Source organism: Mus musculus, chromosome 18 (assembly GCF_000001635.26).
Source record: "Mus musculus strain C57BL/6J chromosome 18, GRCm38.p6 C57BL/6J".
Classification (NCBI taxonomy): Eukaryota; Metazoa; Chordata; class Mammalia; order Rodentia; family Muridae; genus Mus; species Mus musculus.
In genome coordinates this window covers 44,852,698-44,872,375 of record NC_000084.6, presented here as the reverse complement: position 1 = coordinate 44,872,375, position 19,678 = coordinate 44,852,698, and the positions used below count along the sequence as shown (strand labels likewise).

Sequence of the window (19,678 nt, the reverse complement as noted above, 5' to 3'; positions counted from 1 at the left end):
CTCACATGATAAATACATGAATAAATAGAGCAATGGTTAAAAGAGTAAACCTACCCACTGCTAACCACTCACAGCTCGGTTGCCCCCCAAAATGAACAAAGAATGATAATTTAAAAAAAAGACCTACAATAACAAAAAGCTGTGTCAAGAAAATCTTAAATATGAAGAACAAAACTTTATCTCTTCCAATTCAGTTATGAAAACAGAAAAAGAATGATCTCACATCTTTCTCCAGAAATGTTAAAAATAAGTGGTGCTCTATATTCAATATTTTTATATATCCATAAACACTAAAATATTACTACTATAGCTTAGTTGGCTTTAATGTCTCTAAAAAAATCACACTGAAACAACCCAACAGTATTGGATGATGAGACTTCAGGAATGACAACGACTAGACAGACTTCTGAAAAGATTTGAAAGATGGAGTCTCCTTTGCCCGTCAGCTTTCCATCATGTACGGAAACACCATTCTTTACCATGGAGGACACAGGGTTTAAGGTATCATCTAGTTAAAGGAGTAACTCTCACCAGCACCCCTATCATAGACTGAAGAATATGTTTGTTAAAAATTACCCAAATTAAGTAGCACAAATGAAACGAGATAACAGCCACACATAGATACTGGGCCACATCTATGTTGTGTTGCATCCTTTGACAGAAGAAAAACATGATGTAGCAGAGAATACATGAGGGGGTCTATGAAAATTGAAAACCAAGCCATATTAAAGGAGCAATATTGAAGATAAAAATTAATATGCTATTTCAATCATATTAACTAAAAAAAAATTTATGTCCTATTATAAAACACCTTACCTCTGGCTCTAGTTTGAAGTTAAGCCATTCATCAAGCTTCAAAGCAGCCAAATTGGCAGTAGTTCTGTCTTCCATCTCACTGTCACTGCTGTCATTGGGAATACCATCCGCTGTCACAACACACAGGAAAAATTAACCACTTTATCTAATGTTACAACATGACAGAGAGGAGCAGAACAGTTACTTCTCCTTACAGTCTCAACAGGTCATATGGAAGTTCATCTAATCAAACATAATATAAACTTAATCTAATTATATAAAATACAAGACAACAATATGTCTCAGCACTGAACAAGCCTTGTTTGATGCCCAGAACCCATGGAGGAAGAAGAGACTCCAAAAATATGCCCCATCTTTATGACAGTTAGTTACCAAGAGGTACTACTGAATTTTATACAGGTTACAGATAAATAAAACATACTGAACTTTCTGAAAGAAAACATTAATTAAAATGAAAAAAAAAGCTGTTGCATTCAAAGAGGAATACAAGACAACTAAATTTTTAAAACAGGGACAATTTTCAAAGAATATTTTAGCAATATAAGGGCAGCAAAGCATTACAAGAAGGTCTTTTACTAACATGCTAACTTTATTGGTAAACAAAAATACTAAATGAGGGTACAGTGCTTATATAATTAATAGTTACATTGAGGAAGATATAGAATACACCCAAAGCTTAAAGATTCCAAATTTAAGAGGTATCTTTAAGCACTCTAGAAAATGATACGTAAGTACCATTTAATAAGTAGTGCAGATAGAAGAGAAACACTGCCATAAGGGGAGGGAAAATACTGTAACTCAAATCTAACTCACTGAGGAAAATAAATCTTTACAATTAAATTACAGAAAACAAAAGCAATTATCTCTGCAACAGAAGAATTACATTTCTCAGCTCTGAAAGTAAAGAGTATAAGATTAATCAATCTGAATATGCAGTAATCTAAACAACTTAAAAGTGGTAGAAAAAGATAAATGTTTTAAAGCTATAAAGCCATTTTTCCTAGGTTGGCAGGATTAATATGTAAAAATGTCTATACTATAAAAAGCAATCTACAGATTCAATACAATTCTACCAAAATTTCAAAGACTTTCTTCACAGAGCTAAACTAAAAAAAAATCCTAAAATTAACATGGAAATACATACACATATAAATAAAACAAAACAACCAAAGGTGGATAACAAAGCAGCTTTAAGTAGAAAGAACACAGCTGAAAAATCTCAACGTTACTTAACATTAAACTATACTACCATAGTGATAAAGACAGCATGGTACTCATGCAAACACAGACATTAACTGATGACTAATGGATGCCACAGATGACGGTAGGGGGGTGGGGGGAGAAAACCTTTGTAACAAATAGTACTTACAGACTTGTTATCTATTTGCAGAATGAAATTAGATATGCATCTCTCACTCTGCATAAAAATCAACTTACACTAGATCAAAGACCTTAACTTCAAACAAAAACCACTTAGAATGCTAAAGAAAATCACAGGGAAAACACTTCACAACATATGCCAAATTCCTGAGCAGAATCCCCATAGCACAGGAAAAAAGCCTCAGCAACTGACAAATGGGATTAAATAAAGTTTCTGCCCAGCAAAACAAATTATCAAAACTAATAGCCTTCAGAAGGTTAAAATAAATAAATGGAAAAATTAAGCAAAAAACCAAACTCCTGCCAATCAATATTGGCCAATAATCTGAACAAAGTTCTCAAAAGAAGCAACATAAACAGCACTAATTCCTTCCAGCCTACAACTTGGCACAGAGCCAGTGCTCCAGACTGGTCCCCTCCCTGCCGGGTCGCTCGCAACCCCCCCACCTCCCCCACAGCTTGATTCCCAGGAGGTCCATCAGAACCGGGCTCACAGGTGAGCCCCTCTGCCCTCCCTCCCACACCAACACCAGGACTAACTGGTACCCCCACAGGGCAATCATTAAGTCTCCCAAACAAACAGCCCAGGGCTAGATGGTTTTAGTGCTGATTTCTATCTGACCTTCAAAGAAGACCTAATAACAATACTTCTCAAACTATTTCACAGAATAAAAACAGAAGGAACACTACATATTTCATTCTATGAAGACACAGTGATGATACCAAATCACACAGAGACCCAACAAAGAAAGAAAACTTCAGACCAATATCATTTATGAATATCAAAAAAATACGCAATAAAATTCTAGTAAACAGAATCCAAGAACACATCAAAATCATCGTTCACAATTAAGTAGGTTCATCCCAGGGATACAGGGATGGTTCAATATACAGAAATCCATCAACATAATCCACTATATAAACAAGCTCAAAGGAAAAAAAAAATCACAGGATCATCTCATTAGATTCTGAAACAGCCTTTGACAAAATACAACACCCCTTATGTTAAAAGTCTTGCAAAGATCAGAAATTCAAGGCCCATACCTAAACATAATAAAAGCAATATACAGCAAACCAACAGCCAAATCAAATTAAACAGAGAGGAACTTGAAGTAATCTCACTAAAATCAGGGACAAGACAAGGCTGCCCACTCTCTTCCTATTTATTCAATATAGTACTGGAAGTTCTAGCTAGAGCAATTAGACAACAAAAGTATGTCAAAGGGATACAAACTGGGAAGGAAGAAGTCGAGGTATTGCTATTTGTAGATGATATTATAGTATATATAAGCAACTTCAAATGTACCAGAAAACTCCTACATGTGATAAATAACTTCAGCAAAGTGGCTAGATATAAAATTAACAAATCAATAGCCTTCCTCTACTCAAAGGATAAATGGGCTGAGAGAGAAATTAGGGAAACAACACCCTTCACAATAGTCACAAATAATATAAAATATCTTGGTGTAACTCTAATCAAGCAAGTGAAAGATCTGTAGGACAAGTACTTCAAATCTCTCAAGAAAGAAATTGAGGAAGACCTCGGAAGATGGAAAGATCGCCTATGCTCATGAATTGGTAGGATTAATATAGTGAAAATGGCCACCTTACCAAAAGCAATCTACACATTCAATGCAATCCCCATCAAAATTCCAACTCAATTCTTCATAGAATTAGAAAGAGCAATTCTCAACTTCATCAACAAAAAACCCAGGATACCAAAAACAATTCTCAACAATAAAAGAACTTCTGGGGAAATCACATCTGACCTCAAGCTGTACTACAGAGCAATAGTGATAAAAACTGCATGGTACTGGTACAGAGACAGACAGGTAGATCAATGGAATAGAATTTAAGACCCAGAAATAAACCCACACACATATGGTCATTTGATCTTAGACAAAGAAGCCAAAACCATACAGTAGGAAAAAAGAAATCATCTTCAACAAGTGACGTTGGTCTAAATTGCTGTTTGCATGTAGAAGAAGGCAAATTGGCCCGTATTTATCACCCTGCACAAAGCTCAGGTCCAAGTAGATCAAGAGCCTCAACATAAAGCCAGATACACTGAATCTAATAGAAGAGAAAGTGGAAAACTGCTTTGAGTGCATGGACACAGGGGAAAATTTTCTGAACAAAACATCAATAGCTCAGGCTCTAAGATCAAGAACTGACAAATGGGATCTGATGAAACTGAAAACAACACTGTCAATAGGACAAAATGGCAAACTAAAGATTGGGAAAAGATCTTTGCCAACCCTACACCTGATAGAGGACTAATAGCCAATATATACAAAGAACTCAAGAAGTTAAGACTCTAGAAAACCAAATAACCCAATTAAAAAATGGGTAAAAAGCTAATCAAAAATTTGTCAAACGAGGAATCTCAAATGGCTGAGAAGCACCTAAAAAAATGTTCAACATCCTTAGTCATCAGGGAAATGCAAATCAAAATGACCCCAAGATTCCACCTTACATCAATCTCCTGATTGATCAAAAACTGAGGAGACAGCAGATGCTGGCAAGGATATTGAGAAAGAGGAACACTCCTCCATTGCTGTTGAGATTGCAAGCTGGTACAACCCCTTGTTTATCAATCTGGTGGTTCTTCAGAAAATTGGAAATAGTTCTACCTGAAGACCCAGCTATACCACTACTGGGCATATAGCCAAAAAATGCTTCAACATATAACAAGGACACATGCTCCACTACGTTCATAGCAGCTTTATTTATAATAGCCTGAAGCCGGAAACAACCCAGATGTCCCTCAGTGGAAGACTAGATACAGAAAATGTGGCACATTTTCCCAATGGAATACTACTCAGCTATTAAAAACAATACTTCAGGAACTTTGGAGGTAAATGGATAGAACTAGAAAATGTTATCCTGAGTGAGGTAACCCAAACCCAAAAGCACATACATGGTAAGTACTCACTGATAAGTGGATATTAGCCCCAAAGCTCAGAATATCCATGATAGAACTCCCAGACCATATGAAGTTTAACAAGATGGAAAGCCAAAGTGTGGATGCTTCAATTGCACTTAGAAGGAGGAACAAAATAATCATGGGAGGCAGAGGGAGGGAGGGACCTGGGTAGGAAAGGGAAGGAGGAGGAAAAAAAAGAGGGGGCAGAACCAGGTATAGGAAGAGGCAGGAGAGAAGTCCAGATGACTAGGAGAAAGAATAAAAATAGTAGCAGTGGGGGGTGGGGAGCTTGGGGAACCACTAAAAAGTCACAGATGCCAGGGATGTGAGTGGCTCCTAGGACCCAATCAGGATGATGTTAGCTGAAATACACAACAGTGGGGAGACAGAACCTGAAGAGACCATCTCCAATAGATAGACATGGCTCCCCAGTGGAGGGATGGGGCCACCCACCCATCTAAAACTTAACCCAGAATTGTCCCTTTCTAAAAGAAATACAGGGACAAAAATAGAGCAGAGACTGAAGGCCATCCAGAGACTTCTCCACCTTGGGACCCATTCCATCTGCAGATACCAAACCCTGACACTATTGCTGATGCCAATATTTGCTTGCAGACAGGAGCCTGGTATGACTGTTCTCTGAGAGGCTTTTCCAGGTCTGACTAAGACAGTTAGATATTCACAGACAACCATTGGACTGAGCCTGGAGACCCCAATGGAGGAGTTAGGGGAAGAGCTGAAGGAGCTGAAGGAGATTGCAACCCTATAGAAAGAACAACAATATCAACCAACTGGACCCCTCATTGTGTAGCCCCGACTAGAACTCACTTTATAAACCAGACTGGCCTTGAATTTTCAACATCCCTGATACTTCTGCCAGGCAAGGGTTAGAATTACAAAGGTGTATTACTATAATGGGTCCCTATCATGTCAATCCTACTCTCTCCATGAAACTCAATCTCCTCTGAGCCCATCTGTCACTGACACTGCTCTTGACAAGACAACTGACAAATGCCATATTGCCAAAACCCAACTTATAATTTTCCGTCTATATTTTTCACTCAAATAACAATTAACAGAGCCAACCATTTCTTTTTAAAAACATATTTACCTTCAACACTTTCTTCCTTTTCTCTAAAAGCCTTCTCATGCCTTTAAAATACTTACAATCTGATAGCTCTGAATGTGTAATTCCCACAGTTCTGAACTCTAAGAGATACAGACAACAGAATGCCTTCTAAAATCACTCCACTTAGGGTCTCCTAATCATCTTAGCCTTAAACATATCGAAAAAGACTTCTTCTCTTATAATGTACACAGCTTCTGGATTTTTTCCTACACTTCTAGTTTTTCAATTTCAAATAAGTAGTAGCATGGGCTGGCGAGACAGCTCTATGGTTAGGAATGCTCAGTGCACAATCACAACAGCCAGTTAGGATCCCAGCACACACAGTAACAAACCAGGCGCTCTGCCCACAAGAGAATCATGGAGCCTTGCTGGCTCCCAGCCTAGCTGAAAAAGCGCAAGCCGCGGGTTCAAAGAGAGCCTGCCTCAAAGGAGCAGGCAGAATGAGTGACAGATGAAGACACCTGAATCTATCTTCTCGACAACTTGCACATTTATCAGATTCTTATATACCCCAACATACAAAGTAAATAAAAATGGGCACCATTATTCAGCAACCTACTATAACAACCTGAAAATGTAAAAAGTAATAGCATTAGAAAAATAATTAAAATATTCAACTATAAAACACATAATATTAAAAAAATCTATATTCACATAAAGATAAGAATATTAGTTACTTTTTAAAAATTATCTTTATTCTCACTTAAACTCAAGTAGAAAACAAACATCTTCCCATCAGTAAGATTAATAAAAATAAACCAACAACCTGCTAACTGAAAATAAATTTCAACAAAACTGAAATGTATTACTATTTCCTGTCTCAGTATATCAAATATGCCTTATAGTATTTCCTAATTGTCTCACTATATCAAATACACCTCAGTATTCCCTAACTATCTCATTATATCAAACATTCCTTTGTATTTCCTAATTGTCTCACTATGTCAAATATAATTCAGTATTTTCTAACTGTCTCATGTTATAAACAAACCACACCAATTTTTGTATTTTTATGATATTGGCTTAGTTTATGTCATATAGATTTTTACTACTTCATACTACATTTACCTCTAAAGGATGAAGGTTCCTGAAGAGCGTTACTTGCCAGTCTTGCTGGTCCACAGAACACCAGGACAGTAACAGGTGTCACTGCTGAACAACATCTGATATTAGCAATTCGATGGGCTCTGGTCATTTCATCATAAATAAGCCAATCTGTGGGCAATGCCTGAATCGCTGCAGCCTGACCATTGGCGGGAGGAATCTATTAAGACAGACAGACAGACAAGGAGAGAAGAGAAGAGAAGAGAAGAGAAGAGAAGAGAAGAGAAGAGAAGAGAAGAGAAGAGAAGAGAAGAGAAGAGAAAGAAACAAGTCAATCTCATTTATTAATCTTATTTAATCAAATTTATTGGGAATAGTTTTAAGTTCTTTAGTAAAACATAACGTACATTAGTACTCAAAAACTGAAGCAAGCCCTTGTTCTGGTTTATACAAATTCCCTCACTACTTTTCCAATGTTACCTCTTCTATTTCTAAGATTTAATATTTTATTATACACATTTTCCAAATTATTTTGCTAAAGTAGAGCGAGTTGGAGTATTTTTGTTTATCTTCATTACCACAAGGTCTAAGAGCATTAAAAATGTTTTACCTTTTTGTATTGAGGTTGACTGAGAACTGAAGTGGGATGAAAGCGTACTTTCTTTTCCTTTGGCCCTGTCAATATTACATTCTCTCTGTCCACGTGGACTAAATTAGGATACATGCCTGCTACCAATGCAGCTTTAACAACAGCCCAGTTCTCGGAGTTTGTATTAACATCTCGAATGTCACCACCACCTCGTGCTCTAACAAAACCTAGGTGGACAAAAAGAGCACACTAATCTTTTCTATTTCGCAAAAGGCACTTTAACATTTATGGACATTTGACAACAGAAAATGTAGCCTCACACAAATTTAACAATATCTATCTCTAAGACTAATATTATCCATTCTGGCAAGTGTGGAAGTATAAAACTAACAGAGCAAAGTTTGTATCTGTTCAGGCTAGATGAACTATCTAAGTTACTGGGAAAAGATATCATATGTAATTCCAACTGTCGCTTTATGGATCCCCTTGTTCATCATCCTGAGCATTTGGGATATTGGTGGATGGCTTTTACACCTGGCTCTATATGCACATTCTTCAGTAAAGCCATTGATCAGTTGATGTGTTCGTTAGCTTTTTGTCCACCTGACAAGCTAGAGTCATCTAAGAAGAGGGAACCTCACTTAAAAAAATACCCGCCTCTGGCCTATAAACAAGTCTGTGAGGTATTTCCTTGACTGCTGATTGATGTGGCAAGGGTCAGTCCACTCTGGGCAGTGCCTTCCCTGGCAGGTGGTCCTGGATGGTGTAAGAAAGCACGCTGAGCAAGCAATGGAGAGCAAGTCAGCAAGCAACAGAATTCCAGAGCGTCTGTCTAGTTCCTGCCCTGACTTCCTTTGTTGATGTAACAACTAACAGCTGAAATAAGCCCATTCCGTCCCAGGTTACTTTTGATCACGGTCTTTATCATAGCAAAAGAAATCAAACCAAGACAGCTGCCACCATAAACATTCTCCAAGTTCACAACTTGAAATCCAAACCAGTCTTTTGACTTTTACCAATATTTTCATTTTCTCAGACATCATCTCTAACGGTATAGTTAAGTATGCATGCTGTATGCTTAAATTTTAAAAACCCTTCACATTTTTCCATATTTAAAACAAATCTAAATTCTCAATTATCTCTTTCCCCTAATACTTTGGCTAACCTATAAAACCAGATTTGGATATTAATGATTATCACCTCAGTTAACTATGGTACTTAAAAAACAACAAAACCTTCAAAGCCATTCTAGAAGAAAACAGTAACATTAGAAAAATTGCATACCTTCAAGGTATTACCGATCATTTTAGTGTTCCACATGTATACAGCAGCCATATTACTCTACTTAAATTTTTATATTCACATATTCTTATATTAAGTGTATACACACACACACACACACTTAAATTCACTGAGTTAAATAGCTTCTAATTGGAAGAGTCAAAAGTAAATATAACAACTTATTATATATAAACTGATCACTAACAAAAATTAAAAGTTGCTCTGCCAAAAGTATCAAAAGGATATACCGATCACGTTCATACACTTTTACACATAGGTTTTACACACATAGTATATATAGTTTTACACAACCAGTGTAATATTTTACTTCATCAGTAAGCAAAAGTACAGAGGTTGGTGACTGTCCGCACCAGCTCATGACCACAGACAAACAGTGTTATGTAAAGAGAACAGAAACTGTCATCACTAAATCTGGAAGCGTGAAGTAAAAGCAGGTGTCCTATGTAGGAAATCTTTACCTGATGCTCTAAGCTGACCAAGCAACTGTGTTCTCATGCCTATAATGATTTCCATAGTAGCTTGTGAAAGAAAATTCTTTTCACAAAAGGCTCGCTCCCACCCATCACTTCGTGCTTTCTGCCATGCCTACAAAAAAAGGAAACAAACAAACACAGATTCTGTAACAAAAATTGTCTGCCAATCACTTCTAACTGAGGCAACAAAATAATACCACTACTATATTAATCACTCAAGGTAAAGTATTATTCTGATAGTTTTACAAAAGTCTAAAATTTTATAATCAAACTAGACTTGTCATTTAGTTTATACACAGCTGCTATCACGTCAATTGAGTTTCAAAACTCTCAATGAGAACTAAACACCAAGTGATTCAAATAACCAACTTTGTAAAAATAATTATTCTCTTAGATCTAGTTTGGGGCTGGTATAATAACAACTGTGAGAAGCTTCCCACTTATATATTCCATTAAAATATTTTATATCTAGGAATCCTAAAAGTTCTAATAAAGAAAATAATTATAATCTCTATGCAATTCTCCTAATTTGACTGGAAATCAAAAGTGGGGTTTCTAGAAATCATACATATAATATAAAAATCTGGCCTTTGAAAATATGCTATTCTGGCTTGAACATGACTAAAAATAAGCCATAGCTCACCTCATCTGCTTTCAAGGAACTGGGAAGGACACAGCACAGGAGTCCTACTGCAGATTCCTGATAATTCCTAAGTTTCTATACTATCTACTATCTATCTAATATCCTAACTGAACAGTTCACTACTTAATATTAGTCATAAAAGGGTGTGCAACTGCTGAAATTACATATGTTAGAAAAATTTTGAGTGCCCGAAGCAGTGCTTTCCATATAAACAAGAAAAATGTAAGGATGTAGAGAGAGGCATAGCCTAGAGTCAAGAAATTAGAAGAATTAAAAAAGATGTTTGCTTTTTAAGAAATAATGTATTTCCTCTAAATATCTGAATTTCTAAATTACACTGTATTTCTCACCTCAGAGGTATTTTATCATCCTTTCTTTACTCAATATCTCACTGCTTTTTTTAAGGTTTTAAATTATTTTTTTCTTTATAAAATTAAATTAATGGCATAAAGTCTTAAGTGCACAAGAAAAATACTGTTAAAAAAAAGAATTTCACAAATAATACTAAATTTAAGATGGTTTTCTTTCAGTCTTTGTTCTTTGTCTTCTATATAGCAACAGCCATTATAAATAATTTTAAGAGTTATTTCTGGCCAAATAATGACTGAAGAGGTGAACAATAGTCAAACATTGTAAATATGTATATGCATGCATAAATCCTAATTAGATAAGGGGGGAGCAAAAATCTAAAATTTTATAATCGAACTAGACTTGTCATTGAGTTTATACACAACTGCTATCATATCAATTGAGTTAAAATTTCTCCCATATACTCCTTTTTGCTCTCTTTCATATTCATGGCCTCTTTCTTCATTAACTGTTACATGCACGAACACATGTGCACACACACATACACACACTGTTAAATATAAGATGCTCAATCTGTATAATGTATGTATGTTTTCAGGGTTGACCATTTGGTATATAATAGCCAATTGGTGTGTTCTTCCCTGGAAAAAGACTATTTCACTCTCTGTATTCTTTAGTTGCCTGTACTTCTTTGTGTAGGGTTGAGGCCTCATGGTCTTTCCTTTGTCCACTTCTGCTCTATTGATAAAATATGACTTCTAAGACTGGAGAGATGGCTCAGTCGTTAAGAGCTTTGTTGCTCTTGTGGAGGACCCAGGTTCAGTTCTAAGCACTGACATGGTGGCTCACAACCATCCATAATCCTACGTCTAGGGAATCGAACTCCTTACCTCCACAGATACCAGGTACACACATGACATATATACATACATGCAGGAAAAATACTCATACAGATAAAAATAAATAAATCTTAAATAAAAATAAATAAAACGTGGCTTCCAAAGTAAAACAAAATTAACAGAGTATTTAGTTTTTATTTTAATTTTTAAACTGCTATACTTGCCCCAGAATGTACTAAATACACCACATTTAACAATAAACAAAAGCAGTACTACCTGAAATGCTCTCAGAAGTGCCATGTGGTCACTGAAAGTCCCTGCAGTGAAGCGTTTCCTACAAAGCATAGCTGCCCGTTTCTGAGAGGCCTGGGTAGGCAGGACAAAAGGGTCACGGTAAGCGAGCGTGCAGGCAATTGTAAGGATGGGGTCCAGACACTTCAAAACCACTGCACACAGGACCATTTTCCCAAGATGCGGTTCTACTGGCAAATCAGCCAAATGATACCCAAGTTCAGTCAGATCTTCCCATGCATCCATTGCATCTATTGTCTAGGAAAAAGGAGGGAAAAACGATTGACATACCTCAAAATGATGTTTAAATTTAAAACGCAATATGAAATAATTTAAATATTCTTTTACTATCCCATCACATAAAAATATATTTTGTATTATATATATATATATATATATATATATATATATATATATATATATATATATATATAACAACTATATCTACTATTTTAAATTATAAAAGCACTAAAGTACTGATCTAGTAACAATTTTTAAAAGAATAAAATTATTTAAAACATATGTTTATTTAGCTTAAATTTTAAGTTGAAAACACAGACAAGTAAACTAATGGAAGCACCAACCTTAAGCATCTGCACAGCATTTCTCACAATTAAAGCTGGAGGCGGTTCAGGGGCTTTCATAAGGAAGTCGGCAATGGTGCAGTTAACTGGGGCTAACAGCTTGGTATGTAAACAAAGTTCCTGGAACCACAATGGCAAAAGAATTAGAAATGGTAAAACTATACCACTGACTTTTATATTAAGGAAACCATGAGAACTATTGGGTCCCAATCACAAACTAGCCAAGGATTAGGGGGAAGAACAATATATTCAGTGAAACTTGCTCGTAAAACCCTCAATCAATTGACACCAGAATGATCACTGCCCCTGATGGCAACATTTTTTCACAGATTTACCCTCACCACTTAAAGAGAAACTATCCAAACAGTAAGTCATTTCTCTCCCTTTAGCATCACTTCATTCTATCATCTTTTTCCATTCAACAAATATTTGGGTGCTTTTGACAGTCAGGCATATGCAACAAATGAATAGATGCCTGCTCTTTTGGAGTTAATAGAAAAGTGAAAAACAGACCTTAGATTACTTTACTTAGATTACATCATTATTTATAATTACTTATATCTATGCTAAGTGCTATGGAGGATACTGGGTGCCACAGGGGAGTGGCAGTACGTAAATTGTAACCAAGTTCCAGAAGGAGCTGGAGAAGAAGACTAGGAGAAGTCAAAGACAGTTTCCAAGAAGAAATAATCCTTACACTAAGATGTACATAATAGGAGTTTAATCATAAATTACGTAAGGGAAAGAAATCTAGAAATGGGTTAGCACACATGAAAGCAAAAGAAGTAAGTATAACTTTAAAAAACACTCTGGTAAGAGTAGAAACATGGGGATAGGGGATTGGAAACATTTGAAGAGTTTATTTAATAATTTAGGTTCCAAAAGTTTTTCATTATATATCTGAGGAACAAAAAAATCTTGCAAAGACATTGGCAATATGAAATCACAGGGATACGAATGTCAAAACCGTGATTTGTATCACCTGAAAGACTGGAAGCAAGTATCTAGGATACGAGACTAAAGAGCCCCTGTGGGGGCTGGGCAGATGGCTTGGTGGTTAAGCACTTGCTGCACAGCAATGGAGCCTGGCTGAGATCCCAGCACTCACATCAGGCAGCTTATAGCCTTCTGCAACTCCACCCCCCCCCCCCGGGGGGGATGGGAGGAGACATACTGGCTTCCGAAGGCACCACATACACGGGCATTCTCACAGACAGACACATAAGCATGCATATAAAATAAAAATAAAAAGAGTAAAGTTTTCAAACACAGACTCAAACTGATATTCTTTTAGTAGTTTACCAGGAAAGGAGAAAACTCAAAGAAAAGCAATGAAGATTTGGAGATCTCCATGAATACAGAATTACAAAGGTGGAGGCTCAGCATCTTACATTATGATGTTGGGATTACCTTCTGTAACTTAGACTCAGTTCCTAATCCTATCTAGAATTTTCAAAATCCACACTATATATTTGAGACTCTTAAAATGTAGAAGTACACACACACACACACACACACACACACACACACCCTCTTACTTTTGAATGGCTCCCATACTTTAAATGTATTCCAGTAACTTTAAAAAAATATCTAAAGGTTCAGTAAGATTTGTAGAGAAAAATCATTTTTGTGGCTATATCCCACTTCATAAAACTTACAATTTTATTTTGTAAACTGAATTTATTCAATCCCAATCTGTAGAAATGAAATGAGACCTGTCCTCACCCACAGACAAAGCCTTAGAGTTTTAGGTCTACCTGCAATGGCATTCTCAAGAGTTCTGGCGTCTGAAATTCCAGCATGTTCTGAAATCGAAGTCTACTAAACAGACGGAAACAAATTCCAGGTCTACACCGTCCCGCTCTTAAAATAAGACATAAAATTAAGACTCAGATAGGATAAATACAGTAATAATGAAACTGTGCACTGATGTGATTTAGGAGACAGAAACACAAATCATGATCAAGACATCTGAGTTCTAATCCTCATTTCACCTCCACAAATACATTTAGAAGGTATTTTGTGTTCCAGGACTCAATATTATCATTTACTGAGCAAAATTCATAAACATGTCATCTGCAGTTATAGCTAAAAATAAACACACAAAGAAATCCAAGTTTGTAGCATAAATACGAAATCAAGTGAAATTCAAAGCATGAATGGGTAGTAATTTAATCAATTTCACCGAGATGTTATCAAGCACTATGTTCAGGCCCACTGATCAGAGTTAACAAATTGTGGGTTACATAACAACAAAGCTCCGGCATTTACCCTATTATCACAGAGACACAGTTTCTTGGAAAGCATCAGAAAAATATAACAATGTAGTGTCCTTTTAGTTCTTTGATCAGGGAAATAACTAGTGTCTAGAATGGATGACAGATACTTTCACCCTTATGCAGTTCACAACCAAGAAAGGATAAAGGACATTTTTCCTCTCCCAACAGCTAACAACAGCCAGCAGCTGCACAGATCCATGTGGGAATGCGTGCTCAATCCCCTCTCCTCCCTCCACACTGATGTTTGATATCATTTGGGCTTGCAACATAGCCTAAATTTAACTTTTGAAAAATTACCCCAAAGGGCCAGTGAGATAGCTCAGGGGTTACAGGCATTTGCCATTAAGCCCAGAGACCTTAGTTCTATTCTCAGGAACTACATGGTAGAAGGTACAAGTTCCTGACAGGTATCATCTGAAAACCACACATGTGCCATAGCATGTAAATGCCTGTGACACACATTCAAAATAAAGGAATGTAATTTAAAACTTTCTAGTTAATTAATTTTTTAAAGTATCAAAAGAGTTTGCTTGGAAAAAGTCACTATAAAATTAAGACTACTATGAAAACTAATATATCATAAAAGAATATATGGCAAATATGTAATATGTAATATCAGTTTCACAGGCAATTAAATGAAAGTAAATTATGCATTAATTATAACATACAATGTACATTACCTGCCTTTGCGCTGTATTGCACTAGCTTTGGAAATCCATACCATTTTTAACATTGTAACAAAATTCAGTGCATCAAAGGATTTCTGTAATATTTAAATCATTTTAAAATTAAATCATTTTAAGATAAAATAAGTTTTATGTTAAAACATAATCTGTACTAACAAGGAAATAAATATTATCGGCATATTTTTACATGCCAAGTTAAACTTAAAGCCCCCTCTTGACTAATTAGAAGAAACTGTTTCTTAAAAACTCAGGTTTCTGTATTTGTCAGGCTCTGGCAGAGCCTCTGAGGAGAAAGCTGTATCAAGTTCCTGTCAGCCAGCACTTGTTGGCATCTGCAATAGTGTCTGGATTTGGTAACTGTATATGGGATGGATCCCCAGGTGGAGGAGTCTCTAAAGGGCCTCTTCCCTTCAATCTCTGCTCCACACTCTGTCTCTGTATCTCCTCCCATGGGCAATGGACTGAGTACTGGGCCCCCAATGGAGGAACTAAAGAAAGGACCCAAGGAGCTGAAGGGGTCTGCAACCCTATAGGAGGAACAGCAATATGAAAGTTAGTAGCACTGGGAACTTTATTAGTCATGTTAATACTGAAAAGAAACAAATGTTATCACTTATTTATCATAGAAGAAATTCTTTTGCAAAGGGCCCAGCAGGAAATATTTTACACTTTGAGGTCTTTGCTGCAATTTATGAAATGCCGCAATGGTATGAAAGAACCAACGAATAGCCACGTAGTGATCTGCACCTGCTGAGTCAATGTGGTGGTGCTCACCCTGGCTCATGCTGCTGTTGGCTTTTATGTATGTGTCCATGCATATGTGTGAGTGAGTGTGTGTCTGGAAGCCAGAAATCCACAGCACACATTTTTCCCAAGTGCTTTTCACTACAGTTTCTGAGACAGGGCCAGTCATGAACCTGGAACTCACTGATTGGGGGATTTGTCTCCATCTTCCTAGCATCAGAGATTGCAAGCACACAGTGACATGGTCAGCCTTTTACATAGGCTATGAGGACTGGAACTCTGGTTCTCACACTTAAAGAACAAATAGTGCGCCACCACCCTAGCCCAGTCCCCAGGTTTTTATTTTCCTTTGTTAACCAAGATTCTCTTCATAAATATCTTCCAAACACCTACTATATACTATTTATGATGCATTAGATGATATCAATGAACAAGTGGAATATGGCCCATCCCCATATATAGGAGGAAAACAGAAAATATGTAATCATATTGTGACAATGTGACAAATTTTTATTGTAACTATTCAAACTCTTTACTTTCTTAGTAGTAGTAAGTAGAAGCTAATCTTTTTTTTTTTTTTTTTTTTTTCATTTTTGGTTTTTCCAGACAGGGTTTCTCTGTGTAGTCCTGGCTGTCCTGGAACTCACTTTGTAGACCAGGCTGGCCTCGAACTCAGAAATCCGCCTGCCTCTGCCTCCCAAGTGCTGGGATTAGAAGCGTGCGCCATCGCGCCTGGCTCTGAAGCTAATCTTTTTGCCTACTTTGTTGGAACACCAAAATATATCCCACGTACTAAATGTAAGCTAGAATAGTTTAGTTAAGAAACAACATATACTGTGTTAAATTCATCTATACATTTTCCAGTAAATGAAAGTCTCAGTCTTCATTAAGTACAAGTAGAACTTCTTCATACATACCTCTTTCACCTTACCAGAATCAATAACAAACACAACATCATTGACAGTGATGCTCGTCTCAGCAATATTGGTGGAAAGGATCTGCAATGCAGTATGATTTTATCATTAATATGAAAAAAGATCAATGAATTAAAAAACAGAACATAAAAGATCTCATGATGCTTACTATTTTTCGGACACCTGCAGGTGGATTTTTTAATACCTTCTTTTGATCAGATGTCTGCATATTTGAATGAAGCATAAAGACTTGATACCTGTTTACAATTAAAAAGAAAAAAATGTACTCCAGTACCTGTCAGCTAGCATAAAGAACAAGTACAGATCTTTATAGTTTACCTATGTGTATTGTCAGCAAACCGCTTGTCATCAAAGAGGATACGATCCCTCAAACCAACAATTTCATCATATCCAGGTAGAAAAATTAATATTGCACCTTGGAGAAAAACATTTTTAATATTTAATCTTATAAAATTAAACACAATCAACAAAACTAGTCATAAAGAATAATATGATGTGAGTTCAAGTATTGGTATACGATTATAAAAGAATCACTATATGCATATATCAAAGAATTACAGAAAAAATTTTATAACTAAATACTAATTTTCAGCAGTTTGCTCCAGTTCTTTCAAATAGTACTTACCAGCATCACAGCTATGGCAGATATTATATAGGAGATGCATGATCAAATCCAAGTCTACTTTCTCATCATCAAAACTATGATGGTAAGCTTTCAACAGCTCTCTGTCTTCTGCACTGAGGTCATTCCCATTTGTCTGAACCAAGGAACTTTCATCTAGATTTCCAAATTCCAATGAAGCACTAAGAAAAATATCAAATCAGTTTTTATTGAAAAGAGTAAGACTTAAAGTCCAAGGTTTCCAACTATTCCCAGTGAATCCCAATATCCCCTAAAGGTACTGTCACTTCATGTATTCTCTATAGTTAATTTGTGTGCTAATTGCAAACATATTATCCAAGTTAAATTTAATAAGTGCTTTTAGAAAAGCTACAACCCAAAGAAACTTCATTAAAATGTGAAAATGACCTATAAATATATCAAGATGCTTAACATAAACTGTCACTAAGGAAATATACACCCAAACTACAAAGGTGCCATTCCACAACCAAAAGGAAGGCAGTTAAGTGATAGGGATGGTGCAGAAATGCTAAAACATTCCCAGAAAAAAAAATGTAGACTGATACAGCAATTTTGGAACACTGGCAGTTCTCCAAGGGATAAACACAATGTTTATTACATTACCTAGCAATCCCACTCCTAGGTACAGGTAAAAGAGAAATGGAAATAGATGGATGGATGATGGATGGATGGATAGATAGGGTTAATATCTATATTAACTGTTAGTTTAAATATTTGAGTTTCTACTTATAATTAAGAGTGAAAATAGCCTAATTATTCATATATTGACAAATGAACCATGACATATCAACAGAAGGGACTATTGGTTAGAAATAAAACAGATAAACTTTAAAATCAGTAAGATTAAAAAGAAAAGAAAGTTACAAAAGACTGCATATTATATTGCTCTATTTACACAAAATGCCCAAATAGAACAAGTTATAGAAAGAGGAAATAAATTGGTGGCTAGCCTAAGAACTGGGAGAGTTAGGTGGGAAAATAAGTAAACTGTGATGGGCACATTTTTTTGTGTGTGATAAAAATGCTCTAATATTGACTGCAGTGACTCTAAATACTTTTTTAAAAAGTCACTAAATATGAATTGAGGTGCAGACAATATTGCAATAAAATTTTACTTTACAAAATGAAATATCTTTTTTATTAGATATTTTCTTTATTTACATTTCAAATGCAATCCCGAAAGTTCTCTACACCCTCCCCCAACTCTGCTCCCCTACCCACCCACTTCCACTTCTTGGCCCTGGCATTCCCTTGTACTGGGGCATATAAAGATTGCAAGACCAAGGGGCCTCTCCTCCTATTGATGGCCGACTAAGCCATCTTCTGCTACATATGCAGCTAGAGACCCGAGCTCGGGGGGCTGGGGGTGCTGGTTAGTTCATATTGTTGTTCCACCTATAGGGTTGAGGAGCCCTTCAGCTCCTTGGGTACTTTCTCTGGCTCCTCCACTGGGGGCCCTGTGTTCCATCCTATAGATGACTGTAAGCATCCACTTCTGTGTTTGCCAGGCACTGGCACAGCCTCCCAAGAGACAGCTATATCAGGGTCCTTTCAGCAAAATCATGCTGGCATATGCACTACTGTCTGCATTTGATGGACCCCCAGGTGGGGCAATATCTGGATGGTCCATCCTTTCATCTTAGGTCCAAACTTTGTCTGTGTAACTCCTTTCATGGGTATTATGTTCCCTATTCTAAGGAGGAATGAAGTATCCACACTTTGGTCTTCCTTCTTCTTGAGTTTCATGTGTTTTGCAAATTGTATCTTGGGTATTCTAAGTTTCTGGGCTAATATCCACTTATCAGTGGGTGCATATCAAGTGACTTCTTTTGTGATTGGGTTACCTCACTAAGGATGATATCCTCCAGATACATCCATTTGCCCAAGAATTTCATAAATTCATTGTTTTTAGTAGCTGAGTAGTATGTGGAGAAAGAGGAACACTCCTCCATTGCTGGTGGGATTGAAAGCTTGTACAACCACTCTGGAAGTCAGTCTGGCAGTTCCTCAAAAAATTGGACATAGTACTACTGGAGGATCCCGCAATACCTCTCCTGGGCATATAT

At 36.5% G+C, this 19,678-nt stretch overlaps 1 protein-coding gene across 4 annotated transcripts in view; it reads right to left on the bottom strand.

Moving 5' to 3' along the window:
- Ythdc2 (YTH domain containing 2) overlaps window positions 1–19,678 on the bottom strand; it is a 61,991-nt gene that overhangs the window by 17,345 nt on the left and 24,968 nt on the right. For all 4 annotated transcript variants that reach the window (XR_385990.4, XM_030250454.1, NM_001163013.1 and 1 more), the window contains 12 exons: window positions 17,595–17,773; window positions 17,288–17,384; window positions 17,118–17,205; window positions 16,952–17,032; window positions 15,285–15,367; window positions 14,083–14,188; window positions 12,326–12,445; window positions 11,727–11,999; window positions 9,645–9,771; window positions 7,906–8,111; window positions 7,320–7,515; window positions 817–926 (listed from right to left, as the gene is read on the bottom strand). Coding sequence is in view for 3 of the 4 variants with exons in the window: in XM_030250454.1 (XP_030106314.1) it covers window positions 817–926; window positions 7,320–7,515; window positions 7,906–8,111; window positions 9,645–9,771; window positions 11,727–11,999; window positions 12,326–12,445; window positions 14,083–14,188; window positions 15,285–15,367; window positions 16,952–17,032; window positions 17,118–17,205; window positions 17,288–17,384; window positions 17,595–17,773 (1,666 nt within the window). In the remaining variant the exon portion in view is untranslated. The remainder of the gene's footprint in view (window positions 1–816; window positions 927–7,319; window positions 7,516–7,905; window positions 8,112–9,644; window positions 9,772–11,726; window positions 12,000–12,325; window positions 12,446–14,082; window positions 14,189–15,284; window positions 15,368–16,951; window positions 17,033–17,117; window positions 17,206–17,287; window positions 17,385–17,594; window positions 17,774–19,678) is intronic.